Source organism: Larimichthys crocea, chromosome XVI (assembly GCF_000972845.2).
Source record: "Larimichthys crocea isolate SSNF chromosome XVI, L_crocea_2.0, whole genome shotgun sequence".
Classification (NCBI taxonomy): Eukaryota; Metazoa; Chordata; class Actinopteri; family Sciaenidae; genus Larimichthys; species Larimichthys crocea.
The window spans coordinates 12,523,914-12,544,566 of record NC_040026.1 but is presented as its reverse complement, the minus strand read 5'-3'; the positions used below and the strand labels follow the sequence as shown (position 1 = coordinate 12,544,566).

The window sequence follows — 20,653 nt, the reverse complement described above, 5'->3', positions numbered from 1 at the left end:
TGTCTCCATGTATTGAAGGTTTAAAAAGCAGCAGCTTGGCTCTTCTCTTGCCTCATATAGTACAGTTGTTTTTAAAGTTATATGGCTCGGGCCCTGCTTGTACCATGCTCCATTAACTCCATGAAAGATGTATGGTCCTAATTCAACCACTGAAAATATTTTGACTGATCTAATGGATTGGATTTAAGCATGACCTGAACTCTACAGGAAGACTTCCAACTAATATGCATTCACTGTTAGGCATCAGTAATATCCATACTCCCCTGCTCCAGTTATATTTCACCTTCATGTTGACATAAAGAGGAGACACGAGAGGGGCGCAGCCTGGATGGGTGTCAGCTCCTCTTGTGGTGGTGGAGGCGCTGTAATGAGAGAGGGGGAGATTTTAAATGTTGGGTTTAGTTTACTCGCAACCTCCAAATTATTTTTGAAAGGAAAAGAGAGAGGAAGCTCACTGTGTGCGTGGGACAAAAGGAGCCCCAGAGGTCTTATAAAAATGTCTCACCCACAAAGAAAACACACAGAGTTGACAAAAAGACACAGGTCAGTGGATGATTTAGTTTGGAGGGAAGTGGTTCAATAGCAATAAAATATGATCGGTAAGGTAAATAAGATTGTTTAAATGGGTGGGATTGTTGAAAAGGAAAGGAAGTATGAAAAGGATAGGATTCAAAAGAAGAGAGAAATTTGTATTTGGAGGTGTGGGATGGACCGTTTCCTGTCTGAACACAAAACAGCAGGCTTTGCAGGCGCTCCCTTAAAAAGAAACAACTGATGTCACCAGTCAAGCAGTCAAACAAACCTATTGTTAAAACCGAATGCCTCGCGTGCGTCTGCGCTCGTTCGGTCCCATGCATGCCATCATCTTCAGTCCATAGAAAACACAATGCATAGTAAACACAGTCGACAACCAGCGTATCCTCTGTGGTTAAAGTAATGCATAGCTACACAGGCCTCGAGGCATAAAGAGCTTATAATGAAAGACTCCGACGAGTGGAAATCACAGAAAGTAGGAGCAAGATGAAGACTCGGAACTGGATGTCCCGTATAAGCACCTCAGATCGAGACAACATGGTCAGTCCATGTTGGAAAACTGACCTCTTCCTGCTTCATCCCATCTATAAGTATACAGAACTACTCTAAGGTCACATCCACACAAACCATACAGTTCAGGTTTTTCGACCAGACCCACTTGGACAATGTCCATGAGAACCCAACGGATTTCCGGCTGTTTGGTCTTCTTAAAAACACAGGGAAGAGTTTAGGACATAAAAATACGCATTGTGTTGTTCCGGTCATAAATTTAAAGGGAGAGAACTTGTTTTCAAGTTCTTAGAGGAAGACGAGGAAAGAAAACACCAGGAAAAACAGGATCATTCAGTTCCTGGATGATAATTCATAAACAGCTCTGAAAATGGGAAGGGAAGACAGTTTCCCTCTTCGTAGGTCTGCTAATATCTTGAACTTCTCTGAAAATAGTGGTGGATGACGCTACCAGCTCTTGTTGTTTTGAATCCAACTGCTCCTTCATATTTGTCTCACACTTGGATTTGTTTTGACAGACACTCAGTTAACTGATGAGGCATTTCACTGCAAGATTTATTAGTCTGCAGTGAGGCTGACTGTCATCTCTCATTGCTTTGACTGACTTTGCTTTTGCATGGAACTGCAGGCCAAGTAGAACTAATGAGAAACAGCTGGCTGTCTTTCACCTCTTTGAGTGCCTGAAGTGATGACATCATACTGCAATGGCTTTTAAGATGTTAACAGTTAGTGAGGACGGTGGTGCCAGTGCAAAGTTGTAAGTGATGATGTCAGGATGAGGTTTCCACATGACAAAGGAGCAGCTGGAACGTTTTTGCTTTGTTTTTATGGTTAGCTGTCATCTCAAAGTCAACTTGTATTGTACTTTTATGAAAGCTGCTCTAATGAATATTCTTATATTAATGTTTCAAATGATGAAGATCAACTCAACTATGTACAGCTTTTTTTACCAACTCTAAACTAATTTTTAGGCACAACTTTACTGTTTGCATCATCATCAGATAAAGGCTATTTAGTGAGAAACACACTAGACGTGACAAGCACCAACAGTCTTTTTTTTAACTGACAATACCGTATCACCATCGTAACTGAGCAAACCAAAGGTTTTCAACTCAGCTATGATTTACTTCCTTGCTAGAATACAGTGAATATCACAGAAACAATCACAATTTAATAACCACCAAACTAACCATCTCTACTGTATACTTTTTAGCCCATGATCCAAAGAATTGCACATGAATGAATCAACCATGAACACAACGTCTTGTCGGTCTCGTTGGTGGACTTGAGGTGAGCTGAATGATGCCTGGTTGTCCAAAATGCCCATGGTACCCACGTGTCAGTCAAAGCAGCAACGCTGGTAATTATGCATAACTCTTAATGGAAGCCTGAACAGGTAGGTTAAAAGACAATTCATCCTCAGTACAGTTGGCATGAACGGGGAAATTAGCTATAGAGACCAAAACTGTTTTTTGTACCAGGTTGTAAACTATTGACACTAACCAGCACCAAACCTCAAACAAGAAATATGACATTTATGTTTGTTTATTTAATTTATTCATTTGAGGAATGTTACAGCTATAATACCCAAATCTGATGTTTTCATTTGCCGCTATTTTCCGTGTCTTCAGTCGGTGTTCAGGTCACGTGCTTCATGTATGTTTCATTGCATGATTAAAAAAAAAACAGTGTTGAGGGAGAGAACACTGAATTCTTCAGTTCATAACAGCTGAAAGATGAATGTAGTTTGGACATTTTAGTATAAACATTGTTGAACACTAATAGCTAATACATTGGGAAAGGAAACACAATACTAGGACAGAAAAGTGTAACATAGATGCAAATGATACTCGTGTTTATAAAAATGTGATTTTAGTCATGTGCTCGCACAGTATGCTAAGTGAATTTCCGCTGGCGACTTATTGGAAACAATCATGATGACTGATCACTTTATGTCTTATAATTTGAAACAGTCAAAGACATTTCCGTACACTGAATGTCAACAGACTAATCCTGACCGAGTCATTACTTTCATCACACGCAAACTAACTACCACATGACTAATTGACCCACCCACCTCGAAAACACTTTCTCAGACGCCTTGTGAATATTATGTCAGGTCCGTGTTAAGCTTTCCTGAACGAGACATGGACAAACATTTGGAAAAAGGAAAAAGGAGTTCTTTGAACTCGCAACCCTGCAGCAAAGACAACACAACAGTCACATAGTTAGAGGAAAGCAAAGCCACATCCATTCAGAGCTCAGATAAACACATGAATGCCTCTGCCACCACGGTGCCAGCTTTCCTAAACATGTCCAACAAGCTATCACTCATCTCAGCACAAAAGCAGCTTTACGCTTGTTTTGTATTAGAAGGCCTGAACAATAACCGAATATTCAGAAGCGCGCAGGAAAGGAAGAGTCGTGAAGTCTTTGTGACAAATTCTGAAGCTTTCACTCAACGCTGGCAGTTTATTAAATGTGTCTGCTCCTGAATGGGATCAAGCTGCGTCCTTCTTTTAAAACCTTCTGTATTGACTTTGCATGAATCTTGTTCGAACTCCATGTGATAAGTGACTGTACCTTGAAGCTTAACTTTACTTCAATCTGCAGTTTCTGGTTCCCTCTGCTAATTTAAAAGTGTCCTAGCACAGCAGTTTAAAAAGGAAGTGAGAGCATGGCACGAGACAAAGCAGAACTGAGTGTTTATCGTCATGTGTGCCATGTGATATTTTTCATATTTTTGCTGTGTTGCATTGTGTTACGCACATTTTCTATACTTCACTGAGGGATCCTTCAGCAGTAAAAATTTGGAAGTCATTTCAGTTCATTGCTGATAGTATGCAGTTAAGGTATATTTGACCCCCCAAAACTACCACAAACACAAATATACAGTATTATTTACAAAGCGAAGAGGTTAAATCTGCCATGATCAACATTTCTGAATACAAAATCTTCATCTCCAAACCATACAATGTACCCATTTGTTGAGACGCTCCTCCACCTCATTTAACTGTATATAAAAGTCTTTGTATTACTGTATTTCTGTGTATGACTGTGACCAGCTGGGACGTGCTGTTAAGCAGCTGTGAAAGGAGGACAGGAAGGAAGGAAATGAGTAAATGAAAGAAAGGAAATCCTTGTTGGAAAGTTAGTAAATGTAATACAAGGGTGATGACAGACATGATGTCAGCGCTAGGTCTGTATTTATTATTATTTCTATATATATTGGATTATTTGCTCCTATTTCTGTTGCTGTATGTATGAGCTCACCTTTCTGCCTGTTTACGATAGGCTCACTGGATTTAGATTCAGTCTATACAGGAAGTCATAGAATCAGTGGGCGACCCCAGAGATTTTTCATTGCGGAGACCAGATGGGGCCTCTGAAAACTACAAGTGGCTGGCTGTCTATGCATTTGTTATTTTCTTTTACATGAACTATAATGACTGATTTACATTATTTTCAATCAATAATTTAAATAATTCGTATTCATAATTCATCATTATACATTAGGTAATACGACATGCATGTTTTCGTCTGGAAACAAACTACCGACTGTTGTGTCCATGTGGCACGCACTGCAAACATTTGTCTATGGACGCGCTGTTTAGTTTTTATTGTTTAGCTTGTTAGCTACAGTAGTTTACCCTAGCTAACTTTGTAGTTTTTTAGTTTGTTAGACTACAGTAGTTTACCCTAGCTAACTTTGTAGTTTTTTAGTTTGTTGGTTAGCGTAGTCTAGCTAACCCTGAAGTTGTTGTTTAGCTTGTTACCCTAGATAGTTAATGTAGTTAATGTAAGCAAAACACAAAACAGTTTGGAACAAAAATAATTGTCGTCCATTTTTTCCCTTTTCTTTGTTTCTTTGTTGCACTCATGAATACTTAGATGTAGGTTACACACACTCACACACACACACACACACACACACACAGCTCACATTTCTAATCATTTAGACGTAATCTGAACTGCTATGTTGCACCACCTCACTTAATTAGGTCAGCACCATTTCCCCTAGTGTGACCTGCATATCTCCTGACCTGTATTTCACACTGCTGGAGGAAATGACTCAGGCTAATAGATCATATTATACTGTCGCCTGCAGTTTCAGGAGAATTACAAATAAATAAATAAAAGAGAAAATCCAGCTGTAACACATGAGCAGGTCTGGGTGGTAGATGTGGGTAACAAGAAGGGTCTGCACTTTAACATTACAGAACATCTAGCAACTTGTGGCTACGTTTTCCACACTCATCAATGCCATGGCTGCTTTTGCTCTGACATGCACAGTGGGATCTAACCCCTAACCCAAGCAGATTTTCGTCTCTTTGTGGGATTGTTATATTCACTGCGATGATTCAAGTCTGTGTTTACATGCACATGATATCCCTTTCTCAATGTGGTCCCATAAACGACCTGGTTTTAGGTTGGTGGTGCATGCCTAACCTAAAAATTTAACCAGGTTTGAATAATTAGTTAGCCTCAAACTCTGATTACGAGTAACACGGTTAGGATTCACAATTAATAAGGTAATTTACTTATAATTTGGGGTTCTAGCAAGCATGCCTTGCAGAGTTTTCTAACCAACTTGGCGTCAGCGCTGGTGATGCTATAAAACATAAAGTGAGCTGACCTGGTTTCATGCCAAAGGTTTTCAAAGTGGGAGGCAGGCCTCCCTGGTGGGGCTCCAAACTGTTTCAGGGGAGGCTCAGTGACTGGAAGTGAAAAAATATGAAATTAGTTTTCAAAAGAAGATCACATAGAATAGCCTAAATGTGTGTGATACTGTAGTTTGGGGAATTTTACCCACTTTCCCAGAGACAGAAACTCATAAATGCTTCAGGACAGACCTTTTTATGTATTTGGTAGTCTGAATTTATGTCAAACAGAAATATTAGGCTGCCTTGACTCGATTGTTGAATGTCTATGGGATCAAATGATCCCACAGGCATCCAGAAATTGAGCTTTGTCTCAGGGGAGGCTAACAGAGTCAGACTTTGAAAACCTCTGTTTTATGCAGAATGCTCCATCTGCTGCACAACCTGAAAAATAAAGCCGGTGACATGCTTACGTGAGCATGAGCAACCAACTGGTGCAAAAGTCAGGTACGAAATACTTTCTGAAGATGGTGGTGTTTAATTTTCGTGGTAACATTTTCTAAATGGAAATAATCTAACCTGATTGTGCGTCTCAGGATTTTCAGTCTGTGTCTGTTTATCTGAACATCACGTACCTGATAGCACTTCCTCAGAGTACTCAGTCAAAGGTGTCGGTGTAAAAGTGTAACCTGAATAAGACCTTATCAGACAATGACCAGGGCCTGGTGCATGACTTTCTGCACGTATCACAGCCATTATAATTCATTATATAACATGTAATACAATATAATATTATTCAGTGTGTCCATTTAAAGTGTGTGTGTGTGGGGGGGCTATTTTAAACAAATTTCGCAAAACAACAGTCAGAAATCTTTCACCTTGCAACGTCTTAGTGACGTCTGTCTGTGATCTGTACTGATTTCAGCATAGAGTGCCATGATGATGATTTGTATACACACAGTACCATCTAATGGCAGGAAATAGGTACTGCAGGGCATTAACATCAAGTGCATCATATGAAATGCTTCTCGCTAAATTTAGACATTTGAGTAATGTCAGAGGTGCGACTACAGTATGTGATACATTATACTGCTGACAGAAGTGTGTGTGTGTGTGTGTGTGTGTGTGTGTGTGTGTGTGTGTGTGTGTGTGTGTGTGTGTGTAGCTGTGTGACTGCTGTATCATATCACAGCTTGGGGAATAAGGTCAGACTGGAAACTATTTACAAACACAGTATGTTTTAATCATATAGAGTGGAATATATAATAATTAAAATGAGTAATTTTCCGCCTTTCCATTGAAGCTCATCTCAATAATATACGCGACCATGTGTCACTTCCTTCCCTTCCTCATGCACTCAGTGAACTTAAAGCACTTTCATATGTGATTTTTTATTTGAATAATCCCAGAAACTGTTTCTGTAATCTTTTGAAAATGTCTTCCACCAAAGAACAGTGTGTGTCCTGCTGTGGCTGCTCACAGTGCTGCTCATAAAATGTACTGAGAGCTAACAGCAGTTGCCTGGGAACAAAAGAAAACAAATCCCGAGTCCAGGAGCTGCGAACTGCCTGACAACATGTCCGCTCTTTCTTTGTCTAACTGAAACAATATCACTAGTTGTTATTTACAGTTGTCTTCGGTGGCATGTTGATGCAGAGTAAAATCCTCAGACTGGTCTTATTCTAATTTTGTCTCCTTGTTTTCAGTGTGTTTGATCTAAAGAAGTGGACTCATTAATGCTGGTAAGAAATCAGAAGATTCATTTGCACGAAACATGTTTAAAATACCCAACTATCAACTGGACTTATTGATTATTAAACAAACTACAACAGTGTTGTTCATAAACTGTACTGTATAATAGAGAACCTGATAACTTTTCATTTGCTTTGTCATGGAACAACAGGTTTTAATGTTACGGATATTTTATCTCAGGAGAAAGGTAAACTTTGTCTTCTGTTTCAGCTCGTCGTGCTCTGTTGGGTAACATAATCTCGCAGACCGGTTCCTCTGTCAACTCCCCTGTCACAGTGCATTTCTGAATGCTGTTAACTACAGATCCTGTCACTGTCCTGGATCTCCCTGCAGCAGAATGGCCAAAGGAAAGAAAACCAAACAGTCAAAAAACAAGACAATCACCTTGAAAATGGCTCAGAACTGCGTGGAGATGAAACTGGACGGTAAACGTTGTCTGGATCTCAGTTTCAAGGAGATCTCAACAGTACCAAAGTGCATCCAGAAGCTGTGTGACATGGAGGAACTGGACCTGAGTAGAAACCTGATCAAAAAGATCCCGGACTTTATAGACCACTTCATCAACGTCTGTGTTTTGGATCTCCACAGCAACTATGTGAGTATCAAATCAAGTTCAAATCAAGTTTATTTACAATAGCCGAACGGTACCTAAAGGGCTTTACAACAAAGCCATAAAACAATACATAACCGATACATAACAAACAAATACAATTAAAAGTGCTGTAGTGTTGCAGTGCTGCAGGGTATTAAAAGCCTTCCAGAAATACATGGACAGGAGCAGACAGAATGAGTACACCTAAGAGTGTGATTCTAGTCAGAATTGAAACACCAATCTAAAAAAGTGGGTCTTAAGTTTCGATTTAAAAAGGCTGAGATCAGTAGTGGTGCGAATGTCAGGGGGCAGTTTGTTCCACAGTCTGGCAGCAGCGACGGCAAAAGAATGATCTCCCCATTGTTTAAATCTCGACCTAGGGACCTCTAGCTGACCCGAAGAGCACAGGGCTCTGCCACAATTGCGAAAGTTAAAATCTCTGACAAGTAAGAGGGGGCCAAGCATTAATGGCGTTGAAAACAAACAACAGAAGTCGCGTCTGGGCGTGCTTGTTGAAAATCGGCAGCAGTGTTCTGCACAAGTTGGAGACGAGAAATTGAGGACTGACTGAGGCCAACGTAGAGAGCATTGCAGTAGGCCCTCTCAAGATCCTACTGACTGAGAAAAGACTTGGATCTGAAAGGATCTGAAAAAAGCTTGTGCTGACAACAGAGTTAATCTGTTTGTCAAACTTGAGTCCATTATCAAATGTTACCCCAAGATTTTTTACATGTGATTTAAAAAGAGGGGCCAGAGGGCCAGAGTTTGTGGTGAAAACATTCGACATAGATGGTGAACCAAACCAAATGCATTCAGTTTTGATGTCATTTAAGTGCAAAAAGTTCTGTGCCATCCATTGCTTTATATCTGTAATGCAGTCCAGCAGCTTAGAAAGTATGACAGAAAACTGAGAAGTTGTTTCAAAAGACGTCTTTGGTTTATTTGACTCGATGTCTCTATTAATGGAGTGATACCTGACACAGAACAGCTGTTTTAGTTTATCTGAAGGAGCTTTGGTGGGTCTAAGTAAATGTCATCAGGGTTATCTCAACTTGGGGGTTTGAGTCTACAAATTTTTGGAAGACATGGGTGTTTACCATGCAAGGAAGCTATGCATTGTGGGAAGTGTAGTATCCACTGGTTAATGTTTCCACTTACGACCAGAAAGGTGACTGCTGTCTTCTTTTGCTAGTGCACTGAACTGACTTCTTGGGTCCTTTGATATATATTTTAATATTTATATGTTTAGTGTTTAGTGTGTGCCTTTGTATGTTTTTTTTGCAGGGCATTTAAAGTAAGATTTGAGCCCCTTTTGATGCATTTTCCCCATATAGTGATTCATTTGTGGACATAAAATAAAACAAGACTTTAAAACTAGAATTAAAGTTAAAGATAGGTCCTCAAAATTATTTAATAATGCTGCTGTCACTTTAAGGATCCCATGATTTCTGTTTATATTGTCCTTTTTGTGGTTTATATTGTACTAGCAAACTAGGGTTGTCTAGGTGTACTACTGTAGCTAAGAAGCTAAACAACAAGTACAAGGTTAACTAGTCTAAGTTATTTAACTGGAAGCTAAAGTGGCCTTTTGTAGTGTATAAACATCTTCTATTCTCTGTATAAATGTGCACATTATTAGACAAAACAAAAAAATTAAAGAAAAGTAGGACACAAATTCCAGGGAATGGTTGTAATTTGAAACAGTAATGTGTAACTTGTTGTACGGCATCACACTGCGTGTTACAGAATGTGTTTTTATTGCAGCTGGAGCAGATCCCTGTGACTATCGGTCGTCTCCAGAACCTGCAGGTTTTGAACCTGTGCAACAACCGTCTGACAAGCCTCCCTGATGAGCTCGGCCTGCTGAACAAACTCCACACACTCAACCTGGGTCTCAACCAGCTGGAAGCTCTTCCCGCCTCCATCGGTGCATTGAAGGAGCTCCGCCACATCGGCCTCTCTGACAATCAATTCACCCAGGTCCCCCGCTGCCTCTCGAAGCTGGACAAGCTAGAGAAGGTCAACCTGGACAGGAACCCGATCTTCAGTCAGCAAGCACAGAGCCAAGAGTCACTCATGATATCGGAGAGGCTTTACCTGGTCAAGGAGAGCTTTCTGTGCGAGGATTGCTTGAACAAGTGCCAAGTGGACAGGAAGAAGATAGAGGACGTGGAAACAAAGGACGAGCCAAAGTAACTTGACAGAGTATATGCAACCTGAGATCTGAGATGTAGAGATCGGTTTCACTTTGAAAACACACTCATACACAGAAATTTCAAATTATTGTTTATTACTCTCTTTTATTTACCTCACTGTTAACTCAAGCATAATGATACAATTTCACACTGTACTGCACCCACAACTAGCACCAAAGCAAGAGCTGTTGGAGCCTCATTAAACATCCATTTGATTGTATGATGCACTAGCATAGTTACACACTGACAAATATCCATCTATAGTTTTATAAAAATAAAGTTTCACATTGTTAAAATAAATCATCCATCTGGCGTCTTTGATGACAGAAATTTAATCTGGTTTTACTTTTGTCATTTTCTCACTTATAGTTTATAGTAAGACACTCTCATACAGTATATATTACATTTAGAACAGTGAATTGTGTATACTACAGCATGTACTACATTATATGTGTTTACAATCTGGCAACTGCTACTGTATGATTTAAGTCTAAATTTTTCAGGACAGTGAAGACAATTTCTTCAGTATTCGTATAGAGGGCAGCAAAGATAACCAGACACTACAAATAATCACTGTTGTCACTTTTGTCAAACAGCATCTTTCTATCACTGATTCTGAATGTTCTAACAACAAATGATGTGACTGTCAACACACTGTAGCCACCTTCAAGGATGCTAATGTTTTTATTTCAAGGTCTTTGAAAAAAGGCAGTGTTGGTCATATGCAGTCTTCACTGTGGGAAATCAAAGGGCCTTAACTCAGTCACATCAGTGTGACGCTATGTTTAAAGAGTTCGCATCATTTATTCATTATCATCCTAAATTACAAAATGTCTTGTTATATAAATGTTCAAAATACCCACAATTCAACATTTTGAAACCTTTAAATAGATTTTAAATTACACTGTAATTAAACTGAAAATCAAGCTGTTAATCCTGATTATATATTTATAGTATGCTTATCTCATCTACCCTCTTGTCCATAGATGTCTGCCATGGTGTGACAATTTAGTGCAAAGTATTTAATTCCATATATTGTGCTATAAATATGCATAGCAACCTCCCTCCATTGGTTGGAACACATCTATTGCAATTGTATTTTGTTCCTGGCCGATCTGGTGGCAGCTGTCACCATCAACTAACCCCGCCTTCTCATCCCCTCACATAAAACCAAGGTGTCCTGATGCTGCAGACCATGGCCTGACTCTGAGACAGACAAACACACTGTAAACTTGTGCTGTGTCTCAATTCGTGTACTTCTGCTTGTACATTTTTGTGTAGTGTGCTAATGGTGCGGTAATTTCGGCAGAGTAGTGTCAATTGGAATATTGGCACTTATCAGAGATCACAACATTTTACAGCGTTTTCTTTTTCTTCACCGTCTTGTAACCGGATGAAGCATTAGGACCAACACATGTACAACTTACATGTGTATATTGCGGTATTCCCAGCACCCACCTCAGCTCCAGCAGCTTCCTCGACTGCCATTTTCACAAGGGCGATAGAGATGGCCTTCCGCTACACAACTAAGGGCGAGAAGTGTCCAGCGTTCCACACGCTTTGGCACACACTTTTTGACCATTATGAGTGCATTTAGTACACTCACAGTTTGCCATAAATGATTGTGTAAACACACTCTTAAGTCAGAGTCAGAGTCATGAAGGGTCTTTATCAGCTCGTAGCTGATAAATTCAGTTAGCTCAGCTACACTGAGCAGTGGTCAGTCTTTCACTCTGGTCGGCGTTACCCCTGCATCTCACACTATGTAGCCCCTAGGCCAAACCTTTTTCAGGATGTATTAAGAGACAGTGCCTCGCTAAGGGCAGCTGCCTAGCTAACTGTTGTATCTCAAAGATCACCACACAACAGGTTCAAGAGGATGGAGGCCATATGTTTTGTCCTCTGTTTATTCTCCTCAGTCCTATTATCAGTCTTATTTACACCTCATTTTCATAGCCAGCACTAGGTCCACCAAGCAATCGATACAATCTGAAAACAGTGAATAATCTCAGAGGCCCTTGTCACCTAGTTTTTACCACATCGCTGAGCTGAAGAGTGCTGAGTAGACTGGATTAAGATCTTAGCAGATAGGTTCATTAAGAAGCGAGCAAGCCTGGTATTGACTCAGCCATATCGTGAGCGCAAAAAGGCAGCAGAAGCCATTTTTAGAGTTGTACAGAATCAGTTTTATGGAAAGTTCTGGTTCATCTGTCACGGTTTACACCTTAATGCAGCGTCACGAAAACTTCATTGTTCCCGTATTTCAAAATCTGATTTATTTTTCCGTGCAGAAGAAAAATCTATTCAGTATGATGAAAATGTCACAGGCACAGTTTGAACTGGTTCATCCTTCCTCCACAACCACAAGTAAAATCCATGATTGTGTTTATATCAGTTTATTTTTTGGTATTTCTCTATGGATCATCGTGGCTTGGTTAACTAATGTAGCCGGAGGTCTGTTTCAGCTGAACAGTCTAATGCTCTTTGGGCACTGTCAGCTGCTATTGAAAATCAATTCACACACATTCACACATATACACACACATACGTATGTGCTGTCTCTTTGCTTTTTTTTTTTCCTCCACCAAACCATCAGTCTCTCCATCCCCCCCTCTGGCCTCTCTTGTATGTCAATCAAGCAAACACACAGAGGCAGGCAGAATGAATGGAACGGAATTGCTGCAGAGGCAAAGAAATGTGGCCGCAAATAGAATCTAATTAATTTTGATTGCATGGCCATGGCTCCTTTACTGGCCGAGATAGAGGGCACTTGGACTTTGGTACATTATAGGAAATGAAACCAGGAACTCAGAAAGGTATTGTGTGGCTTTCTTTTCAGGATTTACGTTTGTATGTATCAAAGGTTCATTTTCAGACATCAACAGGGCTTGATTCAGCTGCATTGCTTTTCAGACATCCAGATAAGATAACACTTCCAGCAGACATGGAGCAACATCTGAGATTATATTCATTCTCCACCAACTCCTGAGAAAAATATCTGTAATTTTAGCAGCTTAAATGCTCCACTGTGTTTTGACTGTTTCTTGGCTGTTTTGGACCCGGGCAGGTACAGCCTGTCCTGAAGCGAGACTGATGAGAGCGGTGAGACTGAAACATAACAGTAAAGTAGTGGGTTATAAAACCGAAACAATGAATCGAAATCCATCTTAAGAGCTCACAGGAACTATAAAGATTGGTGATAGTTCCTTTGTGGGTTTTTAATTTTACATGACAGCAATGCGTCTCACCTCTCTCAGCCCTGGAGCTTCCATCCAAATGTAGCCCGTATTCCAAGAAAATATAACAAAGAAAATGTCAATTAATGTGAATTTCCATCCACTACCATTATGTGATTATTAGGAGTTGGTTTGTCAAGATAAATTTTCCAACCAGATACAATGAAACCATTCCAGAAGAAGATTTCACAATCGGATGATGCAATTAATATGAGTGCGAAACCTCAAACAGTGAAAAACAGCATAGAAAAGACAATGAAAATACACATAATGTTACATTGGACTTTGCTTGACTATATTTTAGGTCAATTCGAGTGTCAATAAACCCTAAATTTGGTCATTTTTCTTTGGTTTATGTGCTTCTACCATGAGTAAGTAGGCTACATAGTTAAATATTTTGTCACTTTTGTCTGTTTTTACGATCAGAAAGGGTGTTTTATTTTGAAAATTGACCGGATTCTCTATGCCGTTTCTGTGTCTGACTTCCAGCTAGCTCGATCTGCTCTGTGCTGCTTTTTGCGGATACAGTCCACGGGGAATACGCCGCTGGTCTATTTTGACCGATGCCGCATATTCTCCGCGGAGCAGCAGAGTGCCACTTCTGGTGGAATCTGGTGGAGTATTGTCTAGAATGCCCACAATCAACTCCACCAGCCACACTGCTGCCGGTAAATGTTGCAGCCGTGCCCGGTGGAATTTAGGGGTAAACAGGCCAAATGCTGACGTTTATACAGCAGAAATTACAACTCAAGAGTTGAAAAGATAACATGAGAATAAAAGATGGTTGGATATCATAGATAAGTGAGAAACAAGCACAATTATGTGCTGGAAAGAATTCATGGGAGCTGAAAATCTAGTTTAAATCATTATAGGTTGCATTTCAGATACAAAGTACATGGCTTGTCTTATGTAAATTCTTACATGCAACAGCTCGAGCCTGACAAAAGGACTGAATATAAAATTTCAGACAAAAAGACAGACACACAATCAGACAGGCAGAAGGCTTCCATCCATATTGCATACGCCACAGTCTGCTGTCCTGTCAGCTCCTCTCATAACCATTAGAGGATGAAGTCATGGCCAACTGTGCTGATTTCCAGTGACAGAGGAGTGAGGGAGGGTAATGAGGGCAGAGAGGGGGCTAGAGAGGGTGCGACAGAGGCAGACAGACAGACAGACAGACCTCATGGGAAAACACCTGTCTGCCGCATCTGTCTTCAGTCGGTCCCACTCCTCTCTTAACGAGCCTCTAATTAAAGGATGTGCGATGAGAGCTTCAGTCATTGGACTGTTACTTATTACAGAGTGAGAGCGTGATAATGAGCAAAATGTGTGAATCATTTTAACCAGTGTTACTTTGTGTTTTGTATATTGGTACACATTTCTAATTAATGATTTTCTGATTACACGTCATTATTTTGTTACCGCAGGTTACTGAATTGAATGTTTAACAGACTTTGAAAAGTCTGACATCAGGTCTGCGAAGCGAAGATAAATCCACTTTTATAATCTCAAAAGTTCAGAGCAGAATGGGTGTTTATTCCTCAACATGCACCCCCCGCCGCCCAGGCTGCTGATCTGTCTGCTCTGTCCCTCTGTTCTGCCTGGTTCACGTCGTCATGTTGGACTGACTAGGCGCTACAGTGACTCACGATCGCCTTGAGGCATAAATGGGATTATCAGAAAGTATAGGGGTGTATAGCTACTGTTAATTTCAGTAGATATCTCTGCAGCACAATACACTTGGACATAACCACTACTTCTTCTCTTGATATTGTTTTACATTATTACACCTCTGCTGGTGAATGACTGATGAAGCCCTTTGGTGGCGATCAATAAATAATCAATAAATAATGCTAAGTCAACAGTCACACCTTCAACGACCACCCACTGGGCTGTTTTAAGCACAGCCCATCCCTGCCATTATGAAATTTTAATCACCGCCAGCATCAATATTTAACACGGTTTTCCAAACACTGTGGATCCTGAGGACTTGTTACCATTCTGAGCATGGTTCCTCCACTGTGACATGGTTTGACCTTGGCGGTGACGGAAAGATTAAACACGTTTATTAAGAGAAACATCAATGGCTGAATTTTTCAGCATGCTGCACAAGTTTCTACAAAAAACGTCCTGTTGTCCTGCAGTTCACCGAACAACAACTTTACAACAGCATGCTGAGGTATTTCCAGAGATTTGACAGCAGAAAATGTTTAAAGAATTTTAAGCGGCACATCGTAGTTCATCTGTGTGTCCTCGCTTAACAGGTGGAGCTAGAAGCTTGGTGATGTAGTGATACTCACAGAGCTCCTTATTTACTGCAGCTGAGAATATGCACTCCAGACTTTGTGTCATTTACTCTTAACTTAAATTTAAAATTGGGTTTGTCTTAAAATTTAGGAGAATTATAAAAAAAAAAATAAAGACTATAATAATGTACTAAACTGCTTAAAGTGGCATGTGTGTGGAGGTGTTTTAATCAACCACATACCATCATGACTAGACAAAGGGCACAGATTTATTTAACAGTTTTAGTCCTAGTATGTTACAACAAACATAAATGCATGTGCTGGACAAAAACAATGGAGAAAGCAAAGAAAACAACTGAGCCCAAGCTCCCCAGCTCCTACTCCATGCCATTCACTATCTGACTCTGTCTCCGCCCATGTCTTTAGACAGATACTGGTGGTGGTACTTATCCAGAGGAACTGCGCCCAAGGCATTGTCTTCGCCTACGTTCTATGCCACGCTACAGTGAAAACAAAAACCCTGATTGGCAATAGGAGACTATTGAGATCAACCAGTTCAGCCTGCAAAGAGCATGCATGACTCAAATGACTCAAATGAGACTAATTACATGCGTCAGTACTTAAATTACTAATCAACTTTGTACAGCTTTGGCAACTCATTTAATTGGCGTGTGTTTGAAGGGAAAACACAAAACTGTGCAAGTGTAATCTACCCTGACCCTGCGTGATGAAAGTTACAATACCAAATGGCACTTTATTCTGTATGCCTGAAAAGCCTAGAAACCAAGAAACCAATCAACAACTCCTGATTTGGCTCAGGGACTGTGATGAGGAGTAATTTCTTCTTCAATGTCAAACAAAAAAAAAGAACTTGAGAACGAATAAAATTAATTAAGAGAGAAAAAAACTCACTGTAGCAAAAAAGGTAATCTCAAACATTAAAATTATCATTTAAAATTAAAATTCCTGGATAAATATGTTTTTTGTTTGCTTTGTTGGGTTTTGCTCTTGCTGTTGTCTTTGCAGTTTCGCTGCAACCTCTCTTGTCTGCGCTCTGATTTTTTGATTTTTTTGCTCTCAGTTCTGACACAAACCTCTCAGGTGGGCGGGCTTTTTCAAGGGTGTGTCCCCATTGGCTAAGGGTTTTTTGATTGACAGCTCAGTGCTCCAGAACTCGTTCACTGTAGAAGGCGGGTTATCAAGTGTCTACAATACTGTACCAGCTGGCCATCGAGACAATCAATGTGTAAATTAATTCCTGCAAGTTTTCATTATATACCTATGTTGTCTGTTTTGTTGTTGTTTAAAAGATTATTTTTTTGGCCTTTTATGCCTTTATTGATAGTACAGCTGATAGACAGGGAGCAGAGAGAGGGGGAGTGACACGCAGTAAATTAGCCATCCGATGTGGGAGTCGAACCGGGGCCAGCAGCAGCGAGGACTATAGCCTCCACACATGGGGCGGCCGCTTAACCCACTACACTACCGACCGCCCCCTGTTTTGTTGTTTTGTTGTGTTAAGTTAGAAGTTAAGATAAACTCTGAAATGTAGCTAGCGAAGTTAGCTTTATCCAATGAGGCTAACTTTAGTGTTATCTATAAGGTAGTTTGTTCAGAATCAGAATCAGAAACGTTTTTATTGCCAAGAGCAATACAATAAAGGTAAAGATAGATATACACAGAATACAGAGAAAGTTCTTGGGCATTGTTCATTAGTGTAGCGAGGTAAAGCTGGTTCGTTATTGGATGAATTACAGATTTCAGTATGAATTTAGTCATGAAAAATGTTCCCTAAAAATCACTCAAATGACTTTTTACCATTCTGTTTGCTGTAGTAGATCACATTCGCAATGCCCTAACTACTACAGGTGAGCCTTTTTTCAGAAAACAACATCTATCATGGTATCAGGACACATTTAATCCCAAGCAAGCAGCACATGTCACACCACCATTCTTCATTTACAGCTGGAATCCTGTCTGGAGTCAACCCAAGGCAAGGTGCATGAAACCACCAAGAAGTTTTGTTTGGATTGATTTGACACAAAACTAATTCTATACTTATATACAAGGATCCGGTGTCATCACTTGGCAGACATCCTGAAAGAAAAAGTCTGACACTTTCTTATTTGCTCTCTTGCAAAAAGTGAGATAAAACGATCAATAGGGGTGAGCAATGCAGCAAAATCTTAAGATCTCAAGATCTTATACAAAGTAATACAGGTCCAGAAAGCAAATATTGATACCAATACTTTTTATTATTAAAAGCAGCTTGTGTACTTTATGTACCGTTCCCAGGGCTTCAGTCCAGCTTTGCATGCCTGTCTCTTTCTCCTCACTTCGGCATGGATCTCCAGTCTTTCCACAGAGAGTGTGCTAGCGCTGCCCAACACTAACAGCTGTTTTCGAGTGTAAACAAAGGGCCAAAGGTTAGCAGTCCTAAATATAGGACTCATACACCTTTCACAGTTATACAAAAAGGTGATTATATTCAGCTATTTTTACATTTCTGGTTTGAGCGTATAACATTTGAATGTTTCAGATGGAACATATTATTTGAATGTCTGAATGAAGTCAGCTATATTTAATCAGTCTGCTAACATAAGAGCTAATGATGACCGATTTCAGTTTGAAAATGACAGTTAACCAATTATCTGATTTCACTCAAATATTCATTTCACTACTTTCACAAATATCCAGTACCTGAAGTGAAGACTTTGTCTCTGTGTCTTAAAGCTGATGTGTTTTCATCCTCCTGCTTTCTTTTCTGTTGTGGCACATTCTCTCTTGTCTGTTTCCACAGAAAATCCTTCCTTCACTTGTTTTCATTCATAAATGTGAAAAACCTCCAAACAATGCACATGTTTCTTTCAGCATTCACTGCAACTGATGTGTCAGATTGCCTTCAAACACCTCTAAAGAAACCAATTAACACCTTTTATCTTGTTTGTTTATCTCTCATATCTTGCACCATTACCTGCTTCCAACTGCCCGAACTTGACCTAGAAAACCGTTTACATAGGAGGAAACTTACCAAACATGTAGTCTTGTATAATGGTTTGTCTGAATGGCTGCTTGTTTCCTTTGCCAGAGCAAATGACAGACTTGGGAGTAAGAATGGTTGACAGCATCCTTCGGATTATGGAGTCTGACGTGGAGCCTCCTACCAAAGCCAAGCAAGCAATCTAAACAGTCATCATCATCATCATGTTGCCTACACTGAAATCAGTCTTGAAGCCACTGCTTATGTACTAGATTATATCGTTCTTTGGTACATTACACTAATGACAGCATTTCATGAACACACACCAACTTCTGTTTCTACAATCCCAGATATCCCAGCCAGTGTTGGTGGTCTGTTTAACAAGAAGTCAGATGAAGTTGGTAAACCACCTAGCAGGCACTGTGAGTAAGTGAAGGTTTGCACTTGAACTAGCAGTGGCTAAATTATATGAATGAAGACATCCTGCTCCTTAGTTTACATCTAGCTTATATCTAAAGAGTGATGGAGGTGCTGTAGAAAGTATGATACTATATTGTAAGAGTATTTATGTGTTAAATAATTGTTACCCATGCAACCATCCATCCTTTTCCTTCCACTTATCTGGGGTGAGGTCACGTTGGCAGTTAGCAGGGCGTTCCAGACGTCCCTCTCCACAGCAACACATTCAAGCTCCTCCTGGGGGAACTCATAGCGCGCCCAGACCAGACAGCTGATATAGTCCCTTAAGCAGGTTACCAGTGCCAGTTGGATGTACCCAGAATACCTCCAAAGGAGGCATCCTAATCCAAACCACAGAAGTGGCTCTACTCCGAGCTCCCTCTGGAGCCTTTTCCCTTTCTTTTACCTGTTCTTATGTCTATGTATTGTACCAGGCTGTAAACATGTTTATTTCTGCTGGGAAGTTGGGACATTTTAGTATGGGGACTTATGTAGCCAGCTTCAAGTGGACGTTTGAGGAACTGCAGTTTTGGGCACTTCTGTGTTTGCTTCGTAGGTTAACACTTGGACACAGCCTGTTCTACTCTTCTGCTCTGTGGTTATTGTCAAGAGCTTGTCACACCTAAAGTCCTAAATCTTGCACCCACAATTTAATATTATGTATGCACAAGATTAAAACTAGTGCAAATAAGTTATTATAAGATCTGTACTCTATAAGCCATCATGTGAAATGTCAGGCAGTGAGAACTTAGCTAGAAGAAGATGACCAACAGCAGGTGTCACAGACAGATCCATTTCTCCAAGCTGACAAGGCCTCACTCTAAAACAGTCTCCATCACATAAAGCTGGAGGGAACAGCCTGACAATCAAGCAAGCTCTGAAATTGGTGTGGAAGCTTGTGTATATCAGAATCATGGTGCCAGTGGAGTGCAGACAGAGCAGCCCAGTGGTTATGGCTAAACAAAAACAGGAAGGCAATGGTTGAGCATTGCTCTGGTGGTTTGCAGCTTTGCCACTCATCTCACTTTGCGGCTCGAAACGTCCAGCCTCTGAGTCCACGCTCCCTCCTCTTCTCACCTTCCTGTCTCTTCGTCTTTTGTCCAACATCCCACTCTGCGATAACTGAACAAAAGGAGGCTGGTTTGGGGGGGATAAATTCAGAAGGAAACAACACCCAGAGCCACACCCAGCGTGGTGTGGCCACATCGCTTTCACCCAACCGTGGTTTCAAACCAAACACTGGCACTGAGGGCTTTTTATTGCTGTCTCATTTTGGTTTGTGTTTGTGTGTGTGTGTCACTCTTCCCTCACTCTGCTTCATCTTGGGGTTTTTTGTCTGTTTCATTTCAGCCTGCGTGACCCCTATCTGTTTCTGTCAGTCTCATTTTGGCTCCATTTTGGTTTTCTGCCCATGTGTGTGTGTGTGTGTGCAGATCTATCTTTGCTGCTTCATTTGAAATGCTTGTTGGCTTGTGTGAATCTGTGCATGTATGTTACATGAGGGCGCACAGACACACACTCGTCTGCCCCCTCTGTGTCTCCCTC

The 20,653-nt window shown here is 40.4% G+C and overlaps 1 protein-coding gene across 1 annotated transcript; it reads left to right on the top strand.

The window, feature by feature from the left end:
* Positions 1–4,176: 4,176 nt before the first annotated feature.
* lrrc18b (leucine rich repeat containing 18b) lies at positions 4,177–10,464 on the top strand. The gene is made up of 4 exons (XM_010742895.3): positions 4,177–4,243; positions 7,352–7,387; positions 7,608–7,992; positions 9,754–10,464. The coding sequence occupies exons 3-4, from the start codon at positions 7,735–7,737 to the stop codon at positions 10,183–10,185; spliced, it is 690 nt and encodes a 229-aa protein (XP_010741197.1). The 5' UTR covers positions 4,177–4,243; positions 7,352–7,387; positions 7,608–7,734; the 3' UTR covers positions 10,186–10,464.
* Positions 10,465–20,653: the final 10,189 nt, after the last annotated feature.